Genomic DNA, 21,335 nt, shown 5'->3' with positions numbered 1-21,335 from the left:
TTCGGATCATTAGGTTTACCTTTGTATCTTCGGCTTCTTCTCATGATCCTCCTCACGAAATTCGCCATTTCGCTTGATGACGATGATTCGCCTTCGTCATCGGACTCGGAGGAAGAGGTGGATGAGGAGATCTCCTTTTCTTTCTTCTTTTCCTTCTTTCTTCTCCCATCCTTGCTCCTTTCTCCTGCAACAAGAGCAATACCTTTCTCCTTTTGGCCTTTGTTAGCAAGTTCATGTAATTCCATTTCACAGAAAAATTCATCTAACTTGACAATTGAAAGATCCTTGGATACCTTGTAGGCATCTACCATAGATGACCACAAGGCATTCCTAGGAAAAGCTTTAAGTGCATACCTTACAAGATCGCGGTTTTCTACATTTTCATCTATGGAATGGAGACCGTTAATGATCTCTTTAAACCTACCATGAAGTTCACTTACATTCTCATTTTCCTTCATGGTGAGGTTCTGGAGTTGGTTGAGGAACAAGTCTCTCTTGGCAATTCGAGAGTCCCGAGTCCCTTCTTGAAGCTCAATGAGCTTGTTCCATAGATCTCTTGCACTAGTAAAAGGACCTACCTTGACTAGTTGGTCCTTGGCGATTCCACATTGCAAGGTGACCATGGCCTTGGCATCGGCTTGTGCTTTGCGGAGTTGTTCGGTAGACCACCTTGACGATTCGAGCTCCTTACCTTCCTCATCTCTTGGTGGTGTGTAGCCTTCCTTGACTGAGAACCACATGGCAATGTCCGTCTTTAGGTAATACTCCATGCGTCCCTTCCAGTACTGGAAATCTGCCCCTTCAAAGTAAGGTGGTCGATTTGTGCTAAAACCTTCCCTCATGGCCATCTCTTTGCTCTTAGGTTGTTAAGCCGGATGAAGAGCTCCAAGCTCTGATACCACTTGTTAGGATCTTGGATGACTAGAGGGGGGTGAATAGCCTCTTCAAAAGCTAAAACTTAAAGATAAAACTCACACGAGTGGTTAGCGCAGCGGAAAACAAGTTAAGAACAGAATAAGAATAAGAGAAGAAACAAAGCAAACCACAGTGACTCAAGTGTTTACGAGGTTCGGGGATAACTTGCCCCTACTCCTCGGTGTCCGTAAGGTGGACAAGCCGATCTTCGGTAGATCAACCCCGGTGAACACCCGGCTATGAACTTTCTCCTTCTCGGTGGAGTGACCTCTCAACAAAATCTCAACAGGTATGTAGAATATAGCACAAGACTTACTGAGCTTGGTGACTTAGGAGAATGAAAATTAAGCTTACAGTCACGCGAAGGTCAGTGAAACAGAGAGCAAGTCGAGACAGCCGCTTCTCAGCCCCGAGCGTCAAAGCTTTTGCACTGATCGACAGAGAGTGTTTCTTTTTCTTCCCCAAGAACTTCTTCTTAACCCTCTCTTCAACCAGCCTTTTATGTCTCTGCCATCTCTGCCTTTCGCCCGCAACGGATCCCTGCCAAACTGCAGCAAATCTCTGCATCCAGCCATAGCATCGCCAATCACGCTTCTTTCTCATCTGATCATCTGAGCTCACACCAATGGAATTCTGGTCTTCACTGGTGTCTCTGAGCTCCACCCAATCACCATGAGTTGAGCTGATCGATGCCAGATCACCGCCAGATCGCAGCCACGACTTTGCTGCTTTAACAGGTTTACAGTGGAACATAGCAAAAGTCTCTCTGGTATCCTCTACTAATGAAGCTCAATTTGAAATCAACCAATTGCAAATTACCAGTAACCTGCACCTCAAAATCTTGCAGCAGATGGTTAGAAATATTTAGGCAAAAGCAACTTTGAATCAGAAAGAATCAGAGAAAGTGCATGCAAAACAGACTATAATATGGATCGGTCTGCAGACCGATCCATACGTTCAAATCTCTTTTTCGATCGTTACTGATCGATCTCAAGTCTCTTTTTCGATCGTTACTGATCGGTCTGCGGACCGATCAGGAACTAACCTGATCGGTCCTCAGACCGGTCAGTATCGATACAGTAGCGCAGTATGCTACTGAGTTCTCACTGATCGGTCGGCGGACCGATCAGTAACAACACAGTATGCTACTGAGTGTTTACTGATCGGTCCGTAGACCGATCAGGGCACACTTAGTGTCATGGATCGGTCTGCCGACCGATCACCCGTGCCACTTGTGCCACTGGATCGGTCATCAGACCGATCCAAGGCTGTGATTTAAGAGGCAAGCTTCCAAGCTTGCTACCCTTAATCCTGACAGTCCAGAGACCGAGCTACCGAGCTCTTCTCCGACTATACATGCCAAGTTTCCATACTTGGACTTCCCAATACCAGATGTCCGATCACCCTTGATCCATCTGGATTTTCCCTTGCCTGGCTTCACTCACCAGGACTTTCCAATTGCCTGGTTTCACTCACCAGGACTTTCCAATTGCCTGGTTTCACTCACCAGGACTTTCCAATTGCCTGGCTTCACTCACCAGGACTTCTCCAATTGCCTGGCTTCACTCACCAGGACTTCTCCAATTGCCTGGCTTCACTCACCAGGACTTCTCCCGTGCCAAGCTCCTTGCTCGGACTTTTCCCAATCAGATTAATCAGGTCAACCAAGTCAACCCTGATTTGTCTGAGTTAATTCAATATCTGATTGAAACTTAAATCAGTGTCAACATCAAAACAACATCCAGGTCAGACTGTATCAACAGATACTACTTGTAGGACCGTGATCGTTCGATAGAGGGGGGGTGAATATCGATTCGAAAACTCGAGTGTAAAAGTACGCAGCGGAAAAGTAAATGAACACAATTGATTTTACTTCGTTCGGAGCCTGTGACGACTCCTACTCGAAGGCCCGTGGTCCTTGACCACTTTCGTTGGGCAATCACTAGCAATTCGAATGTGATTACAAAAAGAGTGGAAGAAATGCTAATGAAACAAAACACAAAGCTATACCGACAGAAAAGAAAGCTTAAAGAGCAAGGGCGCGTTGTCGGAGCTTTGTTAGCGTCGCTGGAGCATAGAGCAGCAAAGCAATCTGGGAATTCTGAGATGATTGTTGAGAAGCTCCACCCCTGGGGCTTCTTTTATATGCTGCTCCGGGCGCCTGGATCCCTTCCGGGCACCCTGGTGCCACGTGGCAAGTCCAGTCAGGATGTTCCACGTGGCGAGGCGACGCAGAGGATAAAACTTGCCTCCGGGCGCCCGGACCACCTTTTTCCAGAGATTCCTTCTCCTGCAAAACAAGGTTAGTCCGAGGCAAAATATATCCTGCAACACAGATTGTTAGCACAATTTATAAGGTATGAATTAACAGAAAAAGTATGACTTAGATTCCGTCTTTCCGAGACCGGAATCTAGTCACGATCTCGACTTAGATATCCGAAATGGATCTAAGCCGGATCGACGCCTAATGTTCCCTTCCCGGGAACGTGTCCTCGCAATCACTCTCCTCCAGTGACTTACCTTACTTACCTGCCAGACGTCCGGTCAGCCCTTCGACCCGTCTGGACTTCTCGCCAGTTATCCGGTCAGCCCGTCGACCTAGCTGGGCTTCGTGCCAGACATCTGGTCAGTCCGTCGACCTGTTTGGACTTTTCCTGCACACTCGATCAGAGTGTTAGACAACAACAAACTAATTTAACCTGATTTGTCATTCATCAAAACCTGGGTTAAATCGTTAGTGCTAACCGCACCAACAAAAGAGAGAGTTAGACTAGCTGGGGGATGGATTCTGGGGTCACTCCGATGCTCAAGTTAGGATTTGTTTGAGGTGATGTGTCCAAGAACAAAGATGGAGAAAAAGAGTTGAATCTGTTAGAGTTGAAGAGAAATCGGAATCCCCTTATCGTTACCTTCGTCAGTGTCTATATAGTCATCAAGAGAGCCTCTCCACGTAGAAATAAACATCATCGTAATAGGAGTAAGCGAGGAGACTAGATTCGACGACTATTGGTTGTCTCTCCATTATCCAGTGCCACATGTCAGTAGGGGACATCTAAGGAACCATATCTGACAATCTCATAACCTCACATCCCTTCTTAGGATGTCATGTATCCTGGAATAAACAATATTTTTATGGGATAAGTCCTGCGCAGACTAAGTAAGGAAAACTACTAGTCTAAATTTTTTGAAAAATAGTTAGAACAATGGTTTAACTGTGAGGTCATTTACATGTGAGGCTCACTGGAAATAAACAAAGTATTAGTATAAAAGAAAAAGATATCCTCTCTATTGATCTAGTTCCTCGAAAATCTAAAAAACATCTCAAAACAATGCCAAATAGCCAAACCAACTTTAAAAACACTCTGACTCAACAAACATCCAAAAAAAGACTGGTTTTATTAAAAACCCTACGAACTCTAAACAACCCCAACCATTAAAAATACACAACTAAACAATTCCAACGGAGCCCATTAAAAATAGTGGTATAGGATTTTCTTACTTAATTATCATATGGTGCTCACCTTGTCTTCTTATGTACATCATGTATATTTTTTTTCTTTATTTTTTTTAGAGTTAGGGTTTAAAATTTAAGATTAGGGTTATAATATTTAAGCTAAATAATTTTTTTAAAAATAAAAAAATTACACATTCCGCTCACAGAGTGAGTATATATATATATATATATATATATATATATATATATATATATATGAGGCCCGAGGCGGAAAAAAAAAGGTCCAAAATAAATTTGGGCCTCAACTACTCAAGACCCCAATTACATGCCTAAATATATAAAAGTAAAAGACAATATCAAAAGATTCTGAAATATGAATTTGAGCCCAACTATTCAAAGCTCCAATTACATGGCTGTAATACATAATACTAAAAAAAAAAAAAATTGGGCCCTATCAAATTATGGGCCCAGGACCATCGCCGAGTGCCGCCCTCCTCCAGGGCCGACCCTGATATATATATATATATATATATAGAGAGAGAGAGAGAGAGAGAGAGAGAGAGAGAGATGATATCTTGGGTGACTTATCTTGAGCGACAATGGACAACATCCAACATGGATGGTTTAACGCAGCCAAAATTAATTTTTTTATTTTTCTTTCTCATCTACATGTAATTTTTTTCTCTCTCTTGCATGCACGTTGGTGTTAGTTTCTACAAACCAACACCAACATGAAAATCAACACCAACACTTTGGTGTTGATTTTTACAAACTGGCATCATGTTGGTGCTAGTTTTTAAAGATCAGCACTAAAGACCAGCACCAACAGTGGTGTAAACCAGTGCAAACCGACACCCAACATCAATGTGGTGTTGATTTGCACTGGTTTGCACCACTGTTGATGTTGATCTTTCAAGACTAACACCAATGTGGTATTGATTTATGCACTAACGTGGTACTGATTTATGTAAATCAGCACTAATGTGGTGTTGATTTACGTAAATTAGTACCAACGTGGTGCTTATTTGTGCTGGTTTGCACCACTGTTAGTGATGATCTTTAAATACTAACATCAACGTGGCACTGATTTACATCACTGTTGGTGTTGATTTACACAAATCAACACTAATGCGGTGTTAATTTACGTTAGTTTGCACCACTGTTGACTAGCACCAACATGGTGTTAATTTGCGCAAACTAGCACCAACGTGGTGCTGATTTACGCTGTTTGCACCACTGTTGGTGCTGATATTTAAAGACTAACACCACGTTTGTGCTAGTTTGTGCAAACTAATATCAATGTGGTGCTGATTTATGCTAGTTTGCACCATTATTAGTGCTGATCTTTAAAGACCATCACTAACATGGTGCTAATTTATGCAAACTAGTATCAACGTGGTGCTGTTTTGCGCTGGTTTGCACTACTGTTGGTGTTGATATTTAAAAATCAGCACCACGATGGTGCTAGTTTGCACAAATCAATATCAGCGTGATGCTGATTTGTGCTGGTTTGCACCACTGTTGGTGTTGATCTTTAAAGACTAACATCAACGTGGTGTTGATTTACGCAAACTAGCACCAACGTGGTACTGATTTGTGCTGATTTGCACTACTATTGGTGTTGATCTTTAAACACTAGTACCAATGTTGTGTTGATTTGTGTTGGTTTGTATCACTATTGGTGTTGATTTTTAAAGACATGTACCAATGTGATACTGATTTGCGCTGATTCGTACTACTATTAGTGCTGATCTTTAAAGACCAATATGAATATGATGCTGATATACGCAAACCAGCAACCAACACCAATGTAATGTTGATTTGTTCTAGTTTAGAGCATTTATATCAACATCATATCTAAAGATTTTACCTTAAATTTTGGATAGAATAGTTAAAAAATCTTTGCATTAATTACCCTATCTATTACCTAAATTTAGATTTGATGAATAATGATTATTTAAATTTAAGGAGTAAAACCTTTATCCTAAAATTAAAATAATATTTCTTTTTAATCTTTCTGGTTCCACTCATTCTTTTTAATTTTTTTCCTTTAATTCATTTCATAAATATAATAATAAAATAGAAGGAAGAGAAGAAAATAATAAAAAAAAGTAAAATTTTAGGATAATTAATATATTGTAAAAAATAATTATTTAAATTTAATAAAATAAATTGTTTATCTTAAATTTTAAATATAATAATTGAAAAATTGACATGATACCCTGCACTACTCGAAGAGCAGCAACGTGGAATTGACCGCTATCGGTACTGAGATTGCATCCTTCAACGTAACTCCATTTGCTCGATCGCTTCCTTCATTGATTACTTTCTCCTTAAGCATCTGCATTCCTCCGGCCACCATTATAAATACGCTTCATTAGTTGCTTCCTTAACCATCAAACCCTCATACATGGCGTATGCATCTTCTGCCTTCGTCGTCTTCTCCACTCACTGCATGCCTCTCCGGCTCTCACGGTCGCTCCCACTTCCAGCGAAAGAGATTCTCGGTTTGCGCTCTCAAGAACGATGACGGCGGCAGCAGGCTCGTGGACGGGAACATGGTGACTCTGCGGAGGAGGATTCACGAAAGGAGGATGGCGGAGAACTACAGCGACAGAGTTAACGAGGCCCCGGGGGATTGGATGGAGTGGGAGCGACGCTACTACAAGAGATATGGATCGGACGTGTCGGAGTTTATGGGGATGGCGCAGGCGGCGTTGATGAACGCTCGGCCCAGCGTCGGGCTGGCGACCGTGGCGGTGGCCGGGCTGAGCATGCCGCCGGCGGCGGCGTTGTTTCTGCTGCTGTTGTTCTCGATGCATTGAGTGCGTGTAACGTGTTGGAAGGAATCTCTGTCAACCTCGACATAATCGATTATTATTTGATTCGCTAAATCTTCTGTCTTGTGTAGTGTTTTTCTGTTTTTGTTTTTGGTTTAGTGGAAGAGAAACAGAGGAAACGGCAGAACTCTTCGATCAATAAATTAGAAGAATCCTAAAAGTTTAATTTGGTTAAAAAATCATATGTATCGATTGACGAATTAGTTCAGTACAAATTGATCTTAGAACATGAATTAAGTCTGATTAGGTGGGGAGAAATCAATATATGAGCAAAATTTAGTCAATTCCAAATAAGTCAGTCAACCATCAAAATCTTTCTTTGTAGTTGGTTAAAACCTACAGATTTATTTTTCTAAAAACCAGAACAGCAATGCCCCACCAAAACTTCATATTGCATTCAGTTCATCTTTATAAAAGAAATTATTGCTTAAAAAAAGGGCTTGACATGAACAAGCTAACAATGAATAGAATATTTGTGTCTTATTTAATGAAAACCATACTTCAACTTGAAACCGTCGTGTCGTATTGTATGTACCTTACTTCTTGATGTGATGGTAAGAAGGGATCTCATCCTATGGAGGATAGCTATCATGATGGAGATCAAAGTCAAGACTACGGTCAACGCTAAACATCATCGACTGGTCGGACGAACAGGTCAGTGCTCAGACATCATTGACCGGTCAGGCGAACCGGTCAACACTCAGACATCATTGGCTGGTCGGACGATCACACCCTGATCGAGAGGACCGACGCTCAACGAAGTATTGAATGTCGAATGGAGGAGGAAACAATATGCAGAAGACAGCCCGAGCAGCTAGTCTGCTCGGCCATGCAGCAGGACTCGACATTGACATCGTGGATCTTCGATCGAGCGGATGTGACACAAGCGTAGTGGCACTACGGCTGAGTGGACACGACGAAGTCCCGGCCGAGCGGGTGATACACAGGTAACAACAATGTCTCGGGCGAACGGCTACTCTGCTCGGCCTAGCAGTAGACCCTTGTGTTATGCAGCGATATCCTTTTGGGAGTTAGTGTCGCTGACGGTCGACATGGGCAACAGGAAGATCGTACGGCGGAAGCTTCCACTATCACGTCAGAGATATACTTGGCTCGTTAAGGTATTGTGTCAGGACACTTTACTGATAAGTTTTTTCAAAGAAAATTTTGAGAAACATGTTCGCCTGGGGGAGCGTGCACGCACGCTACAGGAGCTTTATATAAAGGGGAGGCCAAGTATCGGCCGAGGTATGCGCAATATGTAATATTCATTGTTTGTGTTACAGTCTTCTTGCTGCTCCGCTTTCTACTTCATCACCGGTGACTGACTTGAGTGTCGGAGGGCCAATACCGGGGACTCCTTCCCTGACTATGCATTGACGTAATTTATGTTGCAGGTTCGAGCGAAATCTATAGACGATCAACAAGAGCACCACATCCTTAACTTTTCATCTCATCGGCTTTCAGGATTATAGATTGAGCTGGTTTTATCTGAATCAAATGAAGAATTCTGCCAATATCAATCTAGCTCAGAACTAGGCCAAATTTGCGCATGATTTCCAAAATACTTGTGCTGGCTAGCTTCTGTGCTTAACGAAATAAAAGATAATGGTGCTGAGAGTTGCTGGATTGCTTTTGCTACTCTTTGTAATGGTTAGAGCAATAAGGGCTTTTCCTCTTGCTTGCAGCCGCCAACTGGTAATTTGCGCTGCTGCTTCTGTAGAGAGAAGAAACTGCCTGTCGGATACTCACGTTTGTACTTGTTTACAGGGAATTTGGTAAGTGTATGTTCAATCTAATGGAGAAAGCAGTGTCTGAATGATTCGCGGTAGCTGGTGAAAGATGCATTTGATATTCTAAAAAGGATTTATATTTTGAATAAAGTTTCACAAGTTATTGCACAGTATCAGTTCGATTGCATCCCGAACAAAAAGTGGAGATCTTTATAAGAATTTTCATGTTACATAAAGCCCACAGGCAACAATGAAGCCTTCAAATTATTCAGATTTAGTCAATCAAAGATGTTAGAGCAGAATCCATGCAGGAAAAGAAGGGAAGAGATGTACAAATTAAGCACACAAAAAAAGGTTGGCTTAAATGGTTCAGGGAACCTCTTCAATGGTTTCCAACGCCGGTGTCCACGACCGTTGCCGCGCCGTTCGCTTCCTCATCGCCGGCTCATTCCTGACCTGCTTTACTTCATCCCGTACCAAGCTGAAATCACTCAACGCCGGAAAAATCCTCCGCCCGAAGTAGCTCTTCGCCGCCGCCGCCCGGCTTGCCAGCGCCTCCATCTCCTCCTCTGTCAGCAACGAGAAAAGCATGTCCATCGGCAGCAAGAAGTAAAGGCGCCGCCTTTCGAGCTCCTCGTCCGCCGCCAGCCCCGGAACCCGGTACCCCACGCCGAGGCGCCCGGCGTCGCACACAAACTGCCCCGGGTGCTCCACCATGACCTCGCCGGCCCGCACCGGGCGGCGGCCGACGTACTCCTCGATCTCTCCGGCGCCGTTGATGACCTTGGCCGAGGCGGAGTAGTGCGCGCACGCGGCGTTCCCCATGGCCCCCGCGACGAGGACGTCCAACTTGGAGGATGCTGGTGAAGTGGAAGGCGACGGGGGGCTTTAAAAAGCGCAAGCTCTAGGAATTTGTCAAGGGGTCGCTCTTGATATACGAATAAAACTAACAGAGGCTGCACATGGGATTAGGTCATGCATGGAAACAAAGAGATGAAAAAAAACAATTTAAAACCGTTGCATTTTTGGCTGCAGGGATTTGCAACTGGGGGATTACAGTTCCTGAATACAATTTAAAATAGATCTCTCTCTCTCTCTCTCTCTCTCTCTTGATTTGCAGAATTGGATATGAGTTGAACAGTGGGCAGTGGTTGTTGGGTTGGCAAGAAAGAAGAGAAGTTAGCTTAATGATTAGGGGGAATCCTTTAGGCAATTGATTTGAATGGGTGTGTTAAATTTATTGTAGTCCGAAGATTTGCTGTAGGTAGGCTCTGGCAGCAAGTTGGCAGCACAGTACTAATGATTAGAGAGCATAATCTGATCAGAGAAATTTTGGGTAGAGCAGCTTTTAAGTAGGTAGTTAGCGAGGAGAGGAATGGGTAATTTGGTTCGAGTTTTAGTTTATATAAAGTTCAGCTAATCCACAGCTGTTTCAAAAAGATCCTGATTACGATGTTCTCATTTTTTATGTTAATTTTATAAAATATAATTACTTCATATTTATATATTATAAACCAAATAAGATTAGATATAATTAAGAACATATTTATACATAGAATTTAGTAAAAAAAAAAACACTGTCCAGTGTAAAGTGCGAAGAATGTAGAACGGCATTTGATAATTTTCAAAATTGAGTTGGTATTAATTAAATCAACAATATGGGTGTAATAAACTGTAGTGGAAATTCAATATTATCATTCATCCTTGCACAAGAATGTCTTATTTTTTCCCGAGCTGACAGATTATGATTGACAAAAGAAACTTCTATAATCATTCAGTACATGCCCCCAGCAATGAGGAACCGATCGATTTGATACATGTAATGAGGTGGGAAAAATTGTAATAACTTATTTTCCTCTCATGTTCAATCAGACGATCACAGCATCTGATATCAAAAGAATACAGTTGATCATGCTTACGCTACAACAACAAAAAAGAAAGAGGTTAGATGTTCATCAAGATTTTTTCGTTTGATACACCACTAGCGACGAGCTCCGATGTAACATCCTACATAAAGAACAAATGTATGCAGAGACATCAAGTTCTGACCTGTGTTTTGTATAGAAAAGTAATCAAGAAAAGCTTGAAGTAAAGGCATTAGTTGAAAGGAAGTTTGTTCAGAAGCTCGGCTTCATCTAGTATATCAGATAGCATTGATAACACATTATCCATAGACAATATAATCTTTAAGTAAACAGGTCCAGCATTGAATGTGTATTCTAGACAATTTAATTTCTTTAATGAAGTCAAGAATCTTTAAGTAAGAATACAGGTCTCGCATCATATCTCAAGCTTTGACCGCAAGTCTGATGTCATTAAGCATCTTAAATTTATCCAAGAGAACATCCTTATCTTAAGCTTGGCCTAAATTGAATGGTTAAATGTCAAATTACATTAAGAAAAACTGCACGACAAATAAATCTGTTGACACTCCATGTGATGGAATCCTAAAATTGGGTAGAAACAATTGCACTAAGCAGCCTATTTCTTGGTATGAACTAGCTAAAAATCTGTCAAGTAATATTTCAAAAGACAAGTGGATGAAACAAAGACCAATCAATTCATTTAAAAAAGGAAATTTCTATACTGTGCATTTATAAAGTATTTATAGCTGAATCAACATAATTTTTTTTTTTAAAAATAATATGATGTAATGAAAATAGGAAATTATTCAATTAAATTATAAATGAATAAAACATTGATGCATAAAATCAATACAAAAATATATAATAAGAAATTCATCCACCTCCCATAGATTTGACACCTTCCCCTGTAAATAAACTTGCAACACCAACCCCATTATAATTACATCAATCATATTCACACACAATTAACAATTATTAGGATCATTTTGCCTATGAATCTGATAGTATCTCAGAAAATCATACCTCTGCCATTTGTCTGTGCCCACAAAGTACAGCACCAGTTGACAAAGGATTTAGTATCCTTTTATCTCTTGAAAAAGCTGCCTGCAAAATGTCACAAGAAAATGTTGGCACAAAGTAAATAATTGATCAAGAATAAACTAATAGGTTCTACGAGTTACCTGTACATATCCTCTTTCACCACTCCATCTTTCATCGGGTTGTGATAAAACAGGTATTATTTTAACTCCACTTGATTCCCAATCCTTGAACCTGTCCTATAGAAAAGCAAAAAAAGAATCATATTCAATTTCTTCAATAAGAGAAGCCTAGGTTGAACAATGGAACTCATAATTCAGACCTGATAAGCCATCCTCTGAAGGTTTCTAATGCCATAGTAAAGTCTCACATCTGATCTTTCATTTGTATTGAAACATGACTCGATAAGCGAACGGATGGGACTGTCACCAATGGTTCAAATAAGATAAAGACATCAACAAACAATTCAAACTTGCTAAATTATTGACATAAAATGGTAACATATTATAGCATCTATGCAGATTTCTACAGACAAAGGTGGCAACTTTTACTGTCCACCAGAATTGTTTCTGATGGGTGTGAAAATCCTTATCAAGATAATGATTGAACAAATAAAGTAAAGAACTTCGTAATGAGAAAATAATCACACACACACACATATATATTTTATAATAATGAGGAGAGTTTGACTCCTGAATACCTACAACTCTAAAATATAATTGATTCATCTTATCAAACTATGAAATCTATTTTCTCTTATCTTATGGCAACATAATTTATTCTTATAATATTCTGTCATCTACTAACCACTTGGAATTATGACATTTCTATTTTATCTCCCACTAATCTCACTTTTTTTAAAAAAGAATGTTAAATTTTTATATGTCTAGCCAACACTTTTTACCTACTAATTTGGGTGAATATAACCATTGCACCCACCAAGGAAGGTTCACTGTCCGTCCTAGAGAAGGAATACACCAAGCAACCAGAAAAACATTTGGTCAATTGCACCTGACATTTTCCTTTCTATTTTACGCATCTAACCTTTATACTATGAATGATATCTTCAGCTCGTTGAAAAATAACAAATAAGAAAAAAAAATGTGAGAATAATTAAGGCTAACAACTTATATTATTGTGTTATGATCATGTACTGTTATTTCGTTTCAATATTGACCGAGGCAAAGCAACACATGATAAGTTAAAATTTCTACAAAAAGTAATTTGTATAATGTAGATAATAAAAATGATCAAATTCAATTTAAAGAAAATTAGTTAAATTTTCTAAAAATACAAATTTACATAACAGAGTGTTGATGTCATCATACTCATGTCATGTTGGATCATTTTGTGTCGTAATCATTATAATGAAGTAGTATGACAATCGATTCTGCGAGGCCTCATAAGATAAGATAGTTAAACTTGACATCCTCTATCACACAAACAAATGATCTATTGAAACTGAAAAGCCTATTTGCTTGTAAGTAGAATAAAGGGAGAGATGATTAGTTTTCCTTTTATTTGCTAGTATGAAGCAAATACTAATTGTGAAAATAACAAGAATAACAAGAAAACTTAGAGAGAGATGGTGCTACCCGGAAAACAAATCTTTGTAAAATAGGAACACCAAAGATCATGGATCTGATGCTTTGACTGATTGAAGGAATCAAATGTTGGCCTAAGAAGCACAAATTAGTAGTCAATTGAAATGAGTGCTCAGTCTATTCCATCTAAATTAAGTTGGGAATATATGAAAATCCAATTAACATAGACCCAAAGTAGCTTCATTTGACCTAAGTGCTTCAATTTCATTATTCATTGACATTACTCTAGTGAAACTCACAGACAAAACTAGTTCAACTTCAGTAGCAGTTGTCTGTCTCCAGTCAACATTATCTTCACTAGTATAGTTATTCAGTAAACAGCAAAACAAGAAGCTCCTCAAGACTCAAATAACCAGGATTCAGGAATCTATTTACAACTTCAATAAGAACTATGTCAACTAAAATGATAATAAAAGAAATATATTTTTATTCTCCAGGATCTTGACAGAATTAAATAAATTAACCGTATGGTCACACAGCCAGCAAAGGAAAATGGCCCTCTTTTGCAGCAAAAAAAATTAAACAATTTAGTTGTTGAGACCAATTATGTTGGATATTGCACAAACGAGGCTTTTGTTCTATTTTGGTACCAAAATTTGGGCAAGGAAATGTACCAATACAAGCAAATCCGGCTTTTGTCTAAAAAAACAGATTCGCGGACAAAGGATTTTCACCTCAAACATCAGCGTCTCAAGAAAATTACATCAAATTTATACAGATAAAAAAAAGAGTGATCATAATTACAACATGGAGGCCTACCTAATTCCAGATCCGGTGGCAAATATGAGGACGGTGGGGAAGGCGTCAGGGGATGAGATGCGCTCTATTGGAAATCCCCTACCCATGACTTCACTCAGCTCGACGACATCGCCCCTCTCAAGTCCACATAAAAGATCGGCGGTGGACCCGGGGAACCTCTTAACGAGAAACTGGAACTCGCCACGAGAGATGGCAAAGTAGGGCGGTGACGCGATGGCGAGAAAGACAGGCTTTTTAGCGTCAGGAACGCGGAGCTGGAGGTACTGGCCCGGGGCAGTGAAGGAGAAGGCGAGATCGGGGGAGTCGGAGACGTCGACCGCGACGTGGAAGAGGGAGGCGTCAGCGTCGGCAGGCGCGACGAGGCTGATGGGCGCCGGGGTCCAAGTGGCTGCTCCCTGCCAGGCGGCGGTGGCAAGGATGGTGAGAGCGCGGCGGCTACGGCCGAACGTAAAGGGGACGCCTATGCGGAGGCGGGGGAGGAGAGACATGGGACGGAGAAACGGCGGCGGTGGGAGGAACAAAAGGTCGCGAAGCATCCATGATTCGGTTATAGATCGCAGTCGGCCTTCGCCCAATTAATTAAATTAATAATAATAATAATAAATAAGATAGATTGCATTAGGTTTTTACCGAACCCATAATTAAGTTTATCAAATACTCATTTTCAAGTAGGGTACTTTATAACTGATTAAATTATGTATGTTATGCTGATATTACCCTTCCACGTATTCCTCGTGGCAGTGACGTCCTTCCGAACAAATATGTGTATCCAAACCATGCTCATTTTCTTCCCGGTGTCCGTCCAAAGCAAAATTGTCTTCCGGCAACGGTGTGGCTTGTTCCTTAAAAAAGGCGGAGAGGAAACTTAAACCTTATTATGACCGTCTACGATGCACCTTTATTTTTGACCATATAAAGCATGTTTCCTACGATTTTCAATGACAACTCAACGAAGACGAACAAACATCCCCTCCCGACTACTGATGTCCTAACCGAAATATTTTCGGTTGTTTGCAACTCTCCAGCTCTGACTTTACTGGTGGGTCGAAACTCAGCTCTGTTCTTTTGTCGGCCATTGCTCAAATTTTATGGCCGAACGAAACATCCTTAAATTTGAAGTGTGAGATTTGATTTGATGTCGATTACTATCCGGTCAGCTCTAAAACTCCCGATATCGACTCACTGCTCCAAAAATCAAGCAATTCAGAAAAATTCCAAAAGCACTAATGATATCTAAAACCACTCTATTTGGCCGAAGCTTTTTTACTTTGATTAAAGACATGTATGTTTTCTTCCACTAGGTTTTAGATGTTCTTTCACTATTTAGTTTATAAATTTGTAGGAAGATTAACATTACAAATTTTATAAATATTTTTTTTCTTATTAGGGTTAACATTTATCTTATGGATCTAAAACGCAGTATTTTTTTATTCTAAAAGTTAATTCTTTCTAAAAAGGAAAATCCCCAAAAGGTAGTATAATAAAGCTAATATTATTATCTTTCCATTTCCTTCGTTCGTTCGACTATTTGTTTTTAAAAAATTTACAATGTTAATACAATTTGTTATTCATAATATGATTATTTTTTTTTATTGTATCAATGAAGGAATGATCTAATTTCAAGCGGTCTCAGTTATGATGCAAACTATGGAATCACAATCAGAGAACTCAAATGTAAGTGTTATTCCAAATATATATAAATATAAGTATTGGCAATATGACACCTTCAACTTCCTCTAGTATTATAGTTAATATTGGAGAGATTATTAATTACAACTTAAATTTGAATAAATAAGCTCCTAGTATTGAGAATGACCCAGTACATACGAATATAATATTGGAAGAACTCTTTGAAGATACGTGAACTGAACAAGAAAATAATGACAATAGAATGATAGAGGAAATTGAAAGGGATGTCTCCGAGGATGAATTCTTAGCAAATGATATGCAATATTATTAGATGAGTCAGTCAACTTTAACGAATATAGCGAACTTGAAAAGCAATTTCCATTAGTTAAAGATGCATATGAAATGAACACAAGGCTTGTTCCATTGCTAATGGAAGAAGTAGATGATTCTGTTGAGGAATTTTGGGTTGGTCAGGTAACATTTTTTTTTTTAAATTTTCATAATGTCAACTTAACTCAATTTCAATAGTACTAACATAAATATATATAAATTCTTATTGCAGGTATATGCAACGTAAAAATAGTTTAAAGATGCACTTGCTAAATATGCTATAAACAGACGCTTCACATATAAAATAAAGGACATCGGGAAGAATATAGTTAAAGCAATATGTGATGAAGAAAATTGCACATGGATAATTATTGCAAGGGGAGATATTGAGTTCATGATTACAAAAATTAGAGCGTCATCAGTGCAGTCTTAGCATGGCAATAGCTGATCATCTTTCATGCACATCTTCATTTATAGCTTATCAGATTGAAAGTCATTTTTTGGCATTAGAAGACTATAAACCCATAAATATTTAGAATGAGATGAAATCATGATTTGGAGTGAATATATCATATCAAAAGGCATACTATGCACGTGTAAAAGCTATAAATAAGGTAGTAGGTGATTTTGATAAGGATTATGGTGATCTTCCTAGACTATTGTTGGGGTTGCAAGGTTGCAAACATAGTCCCACATTAAAAACACATGGGAAAGATCATGGGTTTATAAGAGAACGATATCTCCATTGGCATGAGGCCTTTTGGGTAGAGCCCAACAGCAAAACTATGAGGGCTTAGGCCCAAAGTGGACAATATCATGCAATTATGGAGATATCTAAATTCTTTTCGATCCTACAATTGGTATTAGAGCTCAGACTGCCAAAAGGTTTAACCGCCGAAGTCCTAGTAGGTCGAGTGGACCGAGGGACAGGAAGACCTGGTAGGTCGAGGATCAGACGTTTGAGGGGGGGGGCGGTTGCAAGGTTGTAAACATAGTCCCACATTGAAAATATTGGTATGAGGCCTTTTGGGTAGAGTCCAAGAGCAAAACCATGAGAGTTTAGGTCTAAAATAGACAATATCATGCAATTATCGAGATATCTAAATTTTTTTCAATCCTATAACTATTTTGTGAGTTAAAATATAGAGACCCATATACATATGTTGCATTTAAAAGAAATGGTGATAAATTTGAACGTTGTTTTTGGACTTTTAGTGTATGTGGAAGAGTTTTTTGAACATATTTTTGTAAATTAATTGGACTTGATGCAACACACCTAAGGGGCAAGTATCTTGGTGTATTATTAATGGTCACAACAGTAGATGGTAATGGAAATTTGCTTCTAGTTGGCTTTGCAATTGCTGAGGTTGAGTGTGACTCTATATGGGAGTGATTTTAAATCATTTAAAGATATTCCTTACAATTGATTCATCAAATATGACAATTATATTGGATAGACATCATGAAATATTATATACAATAAGTAAAGTTTACCCTACTGCTTACCATGGATTATGTTGTCATCACCTATCTTGTAATATGGTTATAGATACTCATGATAGACCTTGATTAGGATTGTTTTAGGTTGCATCTAGAGCAAATACAATTTCATAATCTGATCAAATCATGCAGACTATGTCAGAAACACATGTAGATGTTTATAAAGGCTTCAAAATATATAACCTACAAAATGGGCAAATGCACATTTCCTTGGTAGAAGGTACTCAATGTTGACAACAAATTATTCCGAAAGCATGAATGCATTGTTTAAGAAGACTCGAGAACTCCCAATTATAGTACTGATAAACAACACAAGGAGAAAGGTTGCTCAATGATTTTATAATGTAGGGAGTAAGTGGCTAATTCTGCATGAGTAGTGACATCATTAGCTATGAAGGAGATTGACACTAGGAGACAACAAATTGGGTACTTTACGGTTTATCCACATACCAGAATAGAAATAGAGGTACAAACTTCATCATCATCCTATATAGTTGGCATGGAGTTTTGTAAATGTGATTGCGATGAGTTTTAGATTTCAGGGCTTCCTTGCTCACACGTTATGACAGTGTGTTTATACATGAACATGGATCTGTATAAGTATTGTCAGCATTATTTTTTATTTGAAACTTGGAAAAGTGCTTACATGGATCGTATCTATCCATGTAGAAGTAAACAATATTGGCCAATAGGCGGACAAGAATGTATTGTTTTACCACTAATTGCCTTGTGCAACTTGAAAGAGGGAAGAAGGCGAGGATCCCGTCCAAGCACACGGGAAAGTTTATAAACAATTGTAGTAGGTGCAAACAATTGGATCATAATAAAAGAATGTGTAAAATGCCTCTAGCAAGTTGATACATGTATTGATGTTCTTTTGTGATAATGCTCAACTTTTGTATGTATTTGACACACAAGCTTATCAATGTAATGAATGGACATATAAGTGTATTTTGCTAAATATATTCATGTGTATATTTTGCTAAATGCATTTAAATATCTCAATATAATGTTGTTTATGTAAAGATAAATTGTGAGGGTTGGTATGTGCAATTAGAATATTTTTGATGCAATGTCTGAAAAATGGATGATAGACATTCACCACTTGGACAATCTAATGGATTGTTATTGGATTTTGTAAAATTATTTTGTTGTTGTTCTAAATTATTTTTGTATTGGATTGTGTAAAGTATTGTATAAAAATTGAAAGTTATAAAGTAGTGTTCATAAAATCGTTGCTCTCGATATGGTGTATTGTAATGTTGTTTGAGGCATGGATACATTTAGGGCATTAGTCTGAGAATATAGGAACTAGTCCTATGCTAATCTGATGTCCTTTGGTCCATCAACCAATTTTGATCAAAACTGGCTGATAGACCTTAACAACTCTAAAAATTATGAATTTAATATCTTAATAATGAGGAGAGATCAAGGATCTCAAATATGGTGTATTTGAGTGATCATCATTGATGTATCATTTTTATTGGGCTTGAGACATCATTTGTCGAATCGATGGTGATATCAGTCGAATTGATTTCTCTGTCAGAACGTCGCCAGTCGACTCAATCCTTATATCAGTCGAATCGATTCGTATTTGTTTACTTCAGAAATGGAACCAATCGACTAATATTTCATATTAGTCGAATCAATTCATATATGTTTACTTCAGAAACGGAACCAATCGATTGATTTTTCATATCAGTTGAATCGATTCATCTCTGATTACTTTAGAAACTGTCCTAGTCAATTGATTTTTCATATGTGTCGAATCAATTCGTCTTTGTTCCCTTCCTAATAACTTCCCAGTCGAATCGATACACTGATTAATTCGATTGATATAAGTATCAGATGACTGATTGAAATGATATCGTTTCTCGTGGCCGAATCATGTTCAAAAAATCACTACTCTCAATACGATGTATCGTAATGATGTTAGAGGGCATTTAGACATTCAGGAGACAAGTCTGATCACATAAAACTTGACCCCATTTGATCCAATATAGTTTGGTCCATCAACAAATTTTGGTTAAAATCGGCTGATGGATTTTAGAGACTGTAAAAATTAAAATTTTAATATATTAAGAAAGGGGAGGGGTCAAGGATCTCAAATATGGTGTAGTTAAGTGATCATCATCTACATTTCATTTATATTGAGCCTACAAACCTCATTTCTCGTGGCTGAATTGTGTTTAAAAAATTATTGCTCTCAATATGATCAATCGTAATGATGTTAGAGGGCATTTAAACATTCAGGAGACAAGCCCGAACACATAGTCCCATGTCTATCCGATGTAGTTTGGTACATCAATCAATTTTGATCAAAACTAGCTGATGGACTTTAGAGACTCTAAAAATTAAATTTTTTAATATATTAAGAAACGGGAGGGATCAAGGATCTCAAATATAATGTTTTTCAATGAGCACCGTCTACATTTCATGTATATTGAGCCTACAACCCTCATTTCTCATGGTCGAATCATGTTCAAAAAATCATTTCTCTCAATACGATGTATCATAATGATGTTAATAGGCATTTTCACGTTCAGGAGACAAACCTGAACACATAGGACCTAGCCCCATGTCAATCCGATAGTTTGGTCCATCATCCGATTTTGGTCAAAACCAACTGATGAACTTTAGAGACAGTAAAAATTAAAATTTTAATATATTAAGAAAGGGGAGGGATCAAGGATCTCAAATATGGTGTGATTAAGTGATCATCATTTACATTTCATTTATATTGAGCCTACAAACCTCATTTCTGGTGGTTGAATCATGTTCAAAAAATAGTTACTCTCAATACAATCTATTATAATGATGTTAGAGGGCATTTAGATATTCAGGAGACAAGCCCGAACACATAGGACTTAACCCTATGTCCATCTAATGTAGTTTGATCCATCAATCAGTTTTGGTCAAAACTAGCTGATGGACTTTAGAGACTCTAAAAATTAAAATTTTAATATATTAAGAAAGGGGAGGGATCAAGAATCTCAAATATGGTGTTTTTAAATGATCGCCATCTACATTTCATTTATATTAAGCCTACAAACCTCATTTCTCGTAGCTGAATCGTGTTTAAAAAATTATGGCTCTCAATATAATATATCGTAATGATGTCAATGGACATTTTCATGTTCAAGAGACATGCCTGAACACATAGGACATGACCCCATGTTGATTTGATGTAGTTTAGTCAATCAACTAATTTTGGTCAAAATTGGTTGGATTTTAGAGTGCAAAAATAAAAAATTTAAGAGTTATGATTCTCGCAACGAATCTCCTCAGCGAAAACTCATTGCGACTGAGTTGGCACCTTGCGTGGCCACGCCCACCTCAGTCCACCTCACACAAAAAAAATCATGGACATGGCTTCCTCTTTCACAACCCGTGCCCTAACTTTCCTCCTCCTCCTTCCTCTTTTGTGAAAGATCCTCTCGTGCCCTAACTCTCCTCCTCCTCCTTCCTCTTTTGTGATTCTCCTTTGCGATTCTCCTCTCATGCCCTAACTCTACGCCTCCTCCTTCCTCTTTCGCGAAGCTCATCAGAAAAGCTCTCGAGTCGCTTCTTCCCTCCCGTTCTCAAAGAGAGGAGCGAAGCCCGTCCCCTTTGTGCCCTAAGTTCTTCGGTCGCAGCCTCGCATTCTCCTTTCTCTTCCTCCTAGCGAG

General features: G+C 38.8%; 3 protein-coding genes across 3 annotated transcripts; 1 reads left to right on the top strand and 2 right to left on the bottom strand.

The window, feature by feature from the left end:
- The first annotated feature begins 6,786 nt into the window (after positions 1 to 6,786).
- Positions 6,787 to 7,256, top strand: LOC122022419. Its single transcript, XM_042580409.1, has one exon. The coding sequence runs from the start codon at positions 6,787 to 6,789 to the stop codon at positions 7,192 to 7,194; it is 408 nt and encodes a 135-aa protein (XP_042436343.1). The 3' UTR covers positions 7,195 to 7,256.
- A 2,055-nt stretch (positions 7,257 to 9,311) lies between these two features.
- Positions 9,312 to 9,767, bottom strand: LOC122025191. The gene has a single exon (XM_042583962.1). It carries the CDS (start codon positions 9,765 to 9,767, stop codon positions 9,312 to 9,314), a length of 456 nt encoding a protein of 151 aa, XP_042439896.1.
- Positions 9,768 to 10,690: 923 nt separating this feature from the next.
- LOC122025491 (fruit protein pKIWI502-like) lies at positions 10,691 to 14,775 on the bottom strand. The gene is made up of 5 exons (XM_042584302.1): positions 14,209 to 14,775; positions 12,168 to 12,267; positions 11,989 to 12,084; positions 11,831 to 11,911; positions 10,691 to 10,949 (listed from the first exon to the last, which is right to left on the bottom strand). The coding sequence occupies exons 1-5, from the start codon at positions 14,742 to 14,744 to the stop codon at positions 10,887 to 10,889; spliced, it is 876 nt and encodes a 291-aa protein (XP_042440236.1). The 5' UTR covers positions 14,745 to 14,775; the 3' UTR covers positions 10,691 to 10,886.
- Positions 14,776 to 21,335: the final 6,560 nt, after the last annotated feature.

This window comes from Zingiber officinale, chromosome 9B, assembly GCF_018446385.1.
Source record: "Zingiber officinale cultivar Zhangliang chromosome 9B, Zo_v1.1, whole genome shotgun sequence".
Taxonomy (NCBI): domain Eukaryota; kingdom Viridiplantae; phylum Streptophyta; class Magnoliopsida; order Zingiberales; family Zingiberaceae; genus Zingiber; species Zingiber officinale.
Note: the sequence above shows the minus strand (reverse complement) of the source record. Positions and strands in the feature narration are given on the sequence as shown.